The 10299-nt window shown below is 35.7% G+C and overlaps 1 protein-coding gene across 1 annotated transcript; it reads right to left on the bottom strand.

Annotated features, from left to right (window-relative positions):
* Positions 1-68: 68 nt before the first annotated feature.
* cxcr3.1 (chemokine (C-X-C motif) receptor 3, tandem duplicate 1) lies at positions 69-7556 on the bottom strand. The gene is made up of 3 exons (XM_027146789.2): positions 7402-7556; positions 5992-6351; positions 69-2859 (listed from the first exon to the last, which is right to left on the bottom strand). Exons 2-3 carry the CDS (start codon positions 6346-6348, stop codon positions 2146-2148), a joined length of 1071 nt encoding a protein of 356 aa, XP_027002590.1. The 5' UTR covers positions 6349-6351; positions 7402-7556; the 3' UTR covers positions 69-2145.
* Between the last annotated feature and the right edge of the window lie 2743 nt (positions 7557-10299).

Raw genomic sequence — 10299 nt, 5'->3', positions numbered from 1 at the left:
GAAAGCTGGATGTCTTAAAATGAAAAGAAAGGTAAAGTTTATTTCTGAGGAAATGCAGGTTTGGCACCGGAAGTCTGACATTTCTTGGTAAGGAAGAAAAAAGAGCCTCAGTTTTCACATTGCAGTTCCTGTTCTCTGTAAAGTGAACTTTTGCACTGAGGCAGCTTTAACTTGCAAAATGACAACTGCAGATTGAATGTTACATGATGATTTTAAGAGCTCTGTGTGTGTGTGTGTGTGTGTGTGTGTGTGTGTGTGTGTGTGTGTGTGTGTGTGTGTGTGTGTGTGTGTGTGTGTGTGTACAATGGTGTTTATAAATCTTTGTTAACTAACTGTGCAATTAGCGTATATATTTGTTAAGTTGCCTAAGCACAACCCAGGATGAGAGCCATATGTCTGTTTATACCAACAATAAAGTCTTTATTTAATCTTTTACTGAAAACATCTTAAGCAACCAAAAGTGAGTATGAAATACAATAACAATTTACATTTATAAATAAGATTTATATTTTTTCTACTCTTGTATATAAATGCTCTTATAAACGTTTATCACTAGGAGTAGGCTGTGCTGCACTATTTGCTGGTATTTAAACCTAATAGCTATAATATGCCTGATACTGCCATCTACAGCTCTGTTAGAAAGTGCACAATGAAAGTGAAATTGTGAAAGTGACGTGACATACGGCTAAGTATGGTGACCCATACTCAGAATTTGTTCTCTGCGTTTAACCCATCCAAAGTTTGCACACACACAGCAGTGTGCGCGCACACACACACACACACACACACACACACACACCCGGAGCAGTGGGAGGCCATTTATGCTACGGCGCCATGGGATTTGGGTTCAGTGCCTTGCTCAAGGGCACCTCAGTCGTGGCTTGCCCGAAACTTGAACCCACGACCTTAGGGTTAGGAGTCAGACTCTCTAACCCTTAGGCCATGACTTCCCCAATGAAATGAAATGAAAGGAAATGAAATACACTAGCATTGTACATCAGGACTTTTTTGTCTGTAAATGTGGTTTATTACAACTGAGATGTGTGATGGAAAATACACACATATGCATAAGCATATAAACATTTAGCTGCACTATTTTAAAAAAATATATACATGATGTTCTGACACATTTAGCCTCAGGTTGTTTTTTTTTGTTTGTTTGTTTTTTTGTCAAATCATTTGCTCATGAGTTTTTGCAAAAACATAGGAAGGATAAGAAAATTGCGTTTTGCAATGATGTACTTCTTGAGCTAACAAAATCAGATTGTCTCAATTTTTGTAAAGTCTTTTAGCTTTAGGATGATCCATTCATTCTTAGAGCAATGTCAGATCAACCCTTTTATCTTCTTCTGCGGTGTCGTTATTCAGTCTTGGCATTTCTTCAGAAATTGTAGACTGTTGAATTTCCTGTTGTCATGAAATTAGTCATCTCCATGGGAAAAATGTTTCTGTAATACTTTCTTTTTAACACACTAATAGTAATAGTAGAAACTAATTTATCTACTCTATCAGTAAATACAACACTGACTAAGGAAATTAATAATGAGATCAAGGAAAGAAAGCATGGTACACCTAGGCTAATCTACAGATATTTTGTTGTCTAAAGAGCCTTTAGGTCTGTGCCTGGTCTGAACTTTTCCAGACCAGGCCAAAAAAATATTAGATTATGCAGCATACATCTTTCTAGACAAGCATGAGCTGTTGAGAAATGGATTAACCATGTACTTCCCTGAAATTTCTATAATTCATCTATGATTACAAATAAATGACCAGTCACTATCATATGATCAAAAGGTCATAAACAAACCTTTTCCTTTCTTGGTTTGTGTACTTATTATTCTTGAATATGTTATTATTATATAATATGTTGTTTGAGAATTTCTCAAGTTCATTAAAATAAAATGATAAAAATTCAGTTTGTATGGATGTTCTACTTTTTGTTTTTGTTAGTTTTTAATGAACCCTATTTGACATAATAAAGAACAGTGTATTATGATTTCATTGTATTATTTCTTTGTTTGAGGAAAATAATTTGTCAGCAAAGTTTTGAGAATCTTCAGCTAATATTTGTAGTTGTTATATTCAAAACTTGATGCATGAATCCAAATTTGCTTCAGTGTACTGCAGAGAGAGTGTACTGCCACATCAGAAGGCTGATGTTTGTGATGTGTCTGCAGACCACACAGAGCTCTTGCGAGACAGGGTGTCCACACGGGTCTGCATCCTGCATCTGATCGGCTTTATCATGTCCAGCAGATGGCGCCGAAATTTTACCCCGACAAATGCATAGAGCACCGGGTTCACACAGCAGTGCATGTACCCCAGAGTGGAGGTGGTAGCTAGGGCGATGTCCATCACTATGTTGGTCGCACAGGTTGTGTTATTGTTGTTGCTCTGGTGGTTATAGACAGTGTCCACCAGCAGGGAGATGTTATATGGTGTCCAGGTGATGAAAAATGCCATCACTAAGGCAAGGACAACTCGCACAGCCCTTTGCTTCTGCACACCCTGAGAGCCACACTGCAGGCGCAGCAGAACACGAGAATAACAGTAGAGCAGAACCACAGCAGGAAACAAAAAGCCCAACACGTGGTAGAGCACACGTGATGCCAGACGGAGTGTAGTAGATGGGTAATGGTGATCACACTCAATTTTTGTGCCACGTCTCGGGTCGTTTTCAGCCTTCAGGTACATTAAGTCAGGGATAGAGAGAAGAAAACAGAAGAACCAAACAGCCATGCAGCTGAGTTGCACACGTAATGGTTTTGTGCGTGAGTACATCTGCACCGCATGAATTACAGAAAAATATCGATCAAGACTGATGCAGGCCAGGAGGAAGATGCCACTGTAGAAGTTGATCTAGAAAAAGAAATCAGCCTCATTTAATGCTGTTAGGTTAGATGTCCTTTTAAAAACAAAAACAGTATGACAAAATGCAAATACATATATAACATTTAACATAATTTTAACATCATAACCACTGAGCTACCACTGAGCTACCACTTCCCATGAAACCACAATACCCCAAAATGCTTTCTTCATGCTGATTCTGCAGTTCTGCGTGTTCTGGTCACCTGCAGTTTCTCTCTGGAACTAGGGGAGTTTTCTTGTGTACTCATTTCCAAGCTGAATACTAATAGCAAAGTTATCAACAGAAGCCGTTTTAAGTTACGCTAAAAATGTTAGCATAAATTGTTATGGTAAAATCTAAACTGGTCAATGAAAGTGTGTCGATGAGCACCTCGGGTGACGGTAAGCTTAATAGTAACAATGAGAACAGACAGCTGTTTGCTATGGCACCTAGAAGCGTATGCTGGGTGTGAAGAGTACCGAGAGTTGAGACACAAGTTTTTGAAATGTGTAACAATTACGTTAACTTGGCTAACTTAAGCCTGTTCCTGCCCCAAGTACAAGAAATTGAATATCTGATGTATTTTGTGGTTACTCAGCCCTGGAATATTCCATGGTGCACAAGTTTCTTTAATGAGCTCTTATATGCATTCAGTAGTTAAGGGGAATTTCCAGTCTGCTACACACATAGTGACTGCAGTAGCAAATGTGAAAACCATGCAACCTGCCATAAAAACCAACAGACATCACAGATATAATGTGGCGTTCATTCTTTTATGTTCTGATCATCACTATGACTGCACTGAGGGTCAGAATTCTAACATGCCAGTGTGTGCATGAACCAAGAATTACTGACAAAGACACTAAAGCTGTTAACACAGTTATGGCAGAAAAATAAACCCTCCTTCAATTCTTTTAGCAGGGCCCAAATAACAATTGTGTGGTCCTCACCAGGTTCTAAAAATAAACAAAATAAGCTCAATTGACATCAATGGATGTCATGATGTGACCACCAAACCAATGTTCACAAACCAAGTAGGAAACAATAAGAAAACCATTAGTAGTTTTACAATCATTATGAGAGTAATTAGCAGTCACGTGTTACTAACAAATTGTACAAAATCAAGAAGTCTGACTACCTCCATAAAAGCAAAACGTTTCACAGTTTTGGAAAGTTCTGTGTGTGTGTGTCTACATCATGCCAAAAAGAAAGGTCATCAGACATTAGTCATGCCTCAGAGAGGCAGCGGCTCGTCAATCTTGAAAGGGTTATATGAAGATTATATACAATTATATATATATATAATTTTATATGGAGATTTAAGCACTTATGTACGTCGCTCTGGATAAGGGCGTCTGCCAAATGCTGTAAATGTAAATGTAAATTTAAATATGGCCATCTCTATTCGTCATTCTACAGTGAGAAGTGTTTACAAAAGAAGAGTCTTCAAGACAGTTACAAATCTTCCTAGGATTGAGAAACCCAGCAAAATCAGTTCAATGTCAGAGCATTTAATGCTCAGAGATATACAGAAAGTACAATATGTGACCTTCAGACCTTCCTGACAACACAATCAGAGAAAGGCAAGAACAATTGTGGTTTTCATGAAAGGAAGGCTAGGAGTCATTTCTCTCCAACAAGAATATGGCAGCATAGCTTTTTTATAACTCTATTTTCTTATATTGTATCTGAACAAACTACAACTATATCCTTTGGATGGATGAGACCCAGCTGGAGATGTTTGGTCACCATGTCCAGAATCAAACATAGTCTATCATCAAAAACACCCCAAATGATCTGTGAAGCATGGTTGTAAAAAAGGTGATAATTTAAGCTTTTTTGCAGCCACAGGACTTGGGATGTTTGCAATGATTGAGATAACAGTGAACCACTTGATAGCACAATGTTCTTAAAGCTGTCTTGTCCAGCAGCTTAAATGTCGCAAAAACTGGGGCACGTATAAAGTGATAATGATCCAAAGCATACCAGCAACTTGACATCCGGATGGCTAAAGAAGAAAAATATCGAGCTGTTGGAATGAGATCTGGAACATCAAAGTCCCGACCTCAACCCCGTCTTTAGTGAGCTGAGCAAAAACATATGTCTTTGAATGTCAATAAAAACTAAAGCTTTAAAAGTAGCCAAAAGTATTTTTTAATCACCCGAGCTTATTTTTTGGTGTGTTATTTAGGCCTTAATAAATAACACATAGAATTAATTTTAAAAAAAATTTAATAGGATAGTCTTTTTCCCATCTCTGTGTAAATATCAGCCTGCCTGCTCTTGGAAATAACATTGTACAAAGGCCAGCCCTTTTGTTGAATTGACGGCTTAATGAGAGGGACAGTCACCACCTGTTTAGGTGCTTTGGGGAGCAAAAAATGGACCTCACTGTCAAATTAGCCTGCTGGATAAAGAAGTGATTGTGCAGGCATCTTTAAATGCAAACCAAAAGATGCGGTCATTGACGTAATTATGCACCTTGATTAGCTGCTCACCACTGGATTCTGAAGACAAATCTGTTCTGTGGTGAGTTCTTATAATCTCAAGAGTAGAATGTTAATAGACAGTAAGGAATAGAGAGTTCCATTCCGTGCTACAAACTCTCATGATGACTTTGATATGTTACCTCCAGTAAGTTCTATATATAACTGTAGTTCTTCACATGAATGAATGTGATGTAGTTAGGACCTTTAATAGGCTACAATTGAGGTTACAGTCACTAATGGTGGAATTTGCTATTAATACACAGCTAGGACACGAGCGAAAACTCCACTTATTCCAGAAGAAAACTACAATGGTCATGAAACCATGGAAGTTGATTTATGTGTAACACAAACGTAAAACCTGAAGAATGGATTACGTAAAACAAAAGAAAATGTAGTTTCAGTACTGTTTTAGCGATAGCCGAGTCAAGTTCTGTTTTTGCTCATTAAGAGGGAGTAAAAGGTACAACAGCATAACAATCTGTTATAAAAAAAAAAATCTAAGATTAATAGCTGTTATATATATATATATATATATATATATATATATATATATATATATATATATATATATATATAATTTTAAATGAATCCAATTAGTTGATTCCAGTTCACAGACCCATAATGACCCACAAACTTTAGCTCCACCTCTACCTTAAACAGCGCTCCGGCGAGCTTGCAGAGCTGGGTGCCAAAACTCCATCCATACATTGCATTCACTGCCCAAAGTGGCATAGTGAGGAGTAACAGTATGTCGGCCACGCTCAGGTGTAGGACAAAGACGTCTGTCACACTCCATGTCCGCCTCTTCTGACATAGTACAACAAGCACTAGGCCGTTTCCCATCATACCCAGCACAAATGCCACAGAGTACAGAATGGGAGTGAAGATGGCTTCAAAATGCATACTCGTGTGCTGATCACACACTTCTCCACAACAATCAGCGTCAGTATAATTATAATCATAACTTTCACTAATATTCTGTAGCCCTTTAAAAGTGAAAGTCTCCATGTCCTGCAACGATACAAAAAAAGAAAATCATGAGAAAATCATGGTGAGAAATACTGCAAATGATCACAAGTAGTCTGTTTGCATTGCCACATGGATTCTACCCAGTGTATATGCTTTTGTTTTCTTTAGTATAAATTCTATTTTTGTATAATATTTCATTTATATTGGAAAGAAGCTGCATGGTAAGATACCCACTTGCTTACTTGAACAGGTGACTTGGCAGTGTCTGCTAGCTGCATGTATGTGGTTTAATTTAGTGAAGTTATAATAAAACAAACATACTCATTATTTTTTTCCCTTTATCCTTTTTTTTTTTTGTGAATCGTGAATTGTTAACCATAAAAGTGGATCGTTCACCATAAAAATTTCGCTGCAAATAATACATCACTGCAAATAAGTGATACACGCATATTCCTAAAGTTTCTAAATACCTCAGCTTCACAAAACAGGTTCATTTATTGTAAATGAAAACTGAAATATTTGGGGGTGTTGTATGACTAAAAGTGGTATTTTCCCCTAGATTGGACTACATACTGGTGTTTTAACTTCACCAGCAAGCTGAAAAATGTTTACATGAAGGTAAGTAATGATGTATATATTCATTTCCTCTATTCTTTCCAAATGCATTTATTACAGCAAAACTGTATGATTAATAACGCTAATATTGATGGCAATCAAAATGATTTTTAGCAGAATTGTAATTCTGTTGTGTACTATGTGCGATTATGTAATAAATTCGGGTTTGTGTATGGACAATTACAGGAGGACAGTGATAAAATGTAGAAGAATGCAAAATTCTAAAGTTTTAAGTAACACCCTGATAACATTTTAATCCACGAATTTCAATTTAGAAATCATTGTAACAATTTATTTATGTAGTCATGAAAGTGTATATATTATAATCGGTTAAAATCCACTGGCACAATTATTTGTTGCTAATTTTCGACAGAAACAGCAGTGATCTAAAGAAAGCACTTAAAACTTAATACAAAACCTAAAGCACAAACACAATGAAAGTGATGAGATCAATAAAATCAATTAGTTCTAACTTACATATCAGGGTGTAATCTGCTTGAAAACAGCTCAAAAGTGAACACACAAACTGTGTCTCTGTAGATGGTATACCACAAAAAATAAGTTCAGAGAGAGAGAGAGAGAGAGAGATGGTTGGGGGGAGGGGGGAGAGAAAGAGAGAGAGAGGAATTAGCTTACCACAGATTTATGATAAGATCTTTAGTTGATTCACAATATTTAAATTGAAGGGATTTAGTGAATTTTGTGATTTGTACTCTACATGCCTAATTTGGAGAGTGGCAGTTTATATTTATATAAATTATATAAAATGAAGGTAGCATAGTAAAATTATTTTTAATACTGACCCCTAAGATTTCAAACCACGCTATTAATTTAGAAGACAAAACAAATAAACTTTATAGTATATAAATACTAATTTCTTATAATATATATATATATATATATATATATATATATATATATATATATATATATATATATATATATATATATATATATATATATATATATATGTACTTATTTTATGGCTGGTTGATTTTAAAAAAATAATCATCCTCTGAATGAAACCTTTCCCTACATTTTAACATTCGCTGTAATTTTCTGGTTTGATAGAAACTCAGTTTTTCCTTTTCTGCTTTATCTTCATTTTACTTTTTTGTGATTATATATATATATATATTTGTATTATGTATTGGATGTACAGTGTAACATGTAATACTGTTTTTTGTTTTGTTTTGTTTTGTTTTGTTTTGTATTAAAGCATTCATGCGATTTTGAATGAAGACCTCATTTCTCTGTCCTTAACACGTTTTTTTCATATGAGGTGAGTTCATGTTAGCGGGACAAAAGTGAGCTTGTCACTTTATGACTCATACTCAGAATATGGCGACAAACTGGCCCCGTAACTTGTCCAGTATAAATGTTTAGGTTCCTACCTAAGCAATGAAAACTGTTTTACTGTTTATTATTATTATAATACACTTCAAATGCTTTAAAACATCTTTAAAACTTTCTTTAAAAGAGCTGCAAGTTGTACTTGTTTCAGGGCTTTTGGCAAGATTTAAAATAATTATTAAATTTAATGTCACAGGCAGAAATCATAATTGGTCCTGAATTTGATGTTAATGCTATTTGCTATTTTAAATACTGTTGACATTGTAGTTGCACTTTTCAATCATCCTATAAAATATATATATACTTTTTATTTTTTTAAACAAAAATATGCATTAGAGTAATTTATTAATGCTTGTGTGATTATTGATGTGTGCTTGAAGATACAGATGCCATCTTAAAAATTATATCATTATAAATATATATATTAATTATATATTAAAAAATTAGCCGTATGGCACGTCAAAAAAAAAACAAAAAAAAAATGCACATATCGCTGCTTTAAGTCTTTTGGGATACGTATGTACCAGCTTTGCACACAGTTATGTAGTGGCTGGCGATACAGCCACTACATAACCCCCAGGACCTCATGAACAGTTAAATGTTCCCACTATTATGCAATAACAATGTGCTGATTCTGATTCTGACTCTGATTCTTTTTAGCAGATTTTCTCCAGGTTGTTCAGATTTGTTGTGTTACAATTGTGTACTGCAATTTTCAAATAGTGCCACAAATTTTCAATAGGATTGAGATCAGGACTTGACTGGGCCACTATAGGACATTTATCTTTTTGTTCCTAAGCCTCTTATTTTGTAGAAGACGGTCCTTATTTAGCAGAATGAAGCAGGTTCATTTGTAGTACTTCCGTAAATTTTATTAATGAGAAGCATTATGCTGCCAACACCATACTTCACTGCAAGGATTGTGTGTCTTGAGGCATAAGAAGTGTTAGGTTTTGAGTTTTGGCCAAAAAGCTCTATCTTGGTCTCATCTGACCACAAAACCTCCCAAATCACAGCTGGGTCACTCACATGCTTTTTGGCAAAATCCGATGCTTTCAGATGTTTGTTTTTTTGTTGTTGTTGAGTAATGGCTTTTTTCTTGCCACCCTCCAATACAGGCCAGAATTATGCAATGCTCTTGATAGGGTTTGACATTTCTCCACTTGAAGCTGCTAAACTCTGTAACTCCTTCAGAGTGATCTGTGGCTTCTCTGTTTGTTCGAATGTTGATGGACAGCCTTTTCTTTTCAGTTGCTGGGTGGTGTGGTTGACCTTTCACTTCCTGATTATTGATCCAACTGTGCTGACTGGGATATCCAAACCTTTGGATATTATATTGTACCCTTTCCCAAATCTATACATTTTTATTATTTTATCTATAACATCTGGGTTATTCTCTTCAGTCTTCATTTTCCTTCACATTCACAGACTGACCAGTGATCCTTTAACAGTGGGTTATTTAACCAAAAATTGTAATTGCATGTTTCATTATTCACAGGAGGATGTAAAGTAATTGTTTTCTCATTAAGGCAATTTCTTTCGTCTGTGTAACCTGGCAGCTTCCATAGCACAGGGGTTGAAAATTTATGCAAGAAGATATTTAAGTTTTTCCTAAAAATATGTCCCATCAAAAAAACTTTCCAATAATTGATATTGAGTCTCAGTTTTTTCAAATAAAATCTTGGTCAGCCTTTAGTATGCATCCAAGTATCTAAAGCTTAGTCACAATGGTTTTGGTTATCTCTCTTTTCCAGATCTATGGAGCAAGTTACTTTTTACCAATTTGGGTTTGTAGAAAGACAGGGATTTATGGTAAAGATGGCAGCATCAGTTCTCAGGTATCCCAGCAACGAGTGTACGAGTCATCTCCGCAGATTGCCAGGATAGTGCAAACAAAGTATGACCATTACCCAAGAGTACCTTATCTCACTTATATCTTATATCACTTATATCACTTATATCCAACTTATGTTCTGAAGGCAGGACTGTCTCAAGTGATGTGTATGGCCAAGGGCAATATTC

Source organism: Tachysurus fulvidraco, chromosome 3, assembly GCF_022655615.1.
Source record: "Tachysurus fulvidraco isolate hzauxx_2018 chromosome 3, HZAU_PFXX_2.0, whole genome shotgun sequence".
NCBI classification, from domain to species: Eukaryota; Metazoa; Chordata; class Actinopteri; order Siluriformes; family Bagridae; genus Tachysurus; species Tachysurus fulvidraco.
The sequence above is the reverse complement of the archived record's forward strand: the minus strand, read 5'-3'. Positions and strand labels throughout refer to the sequence as shown.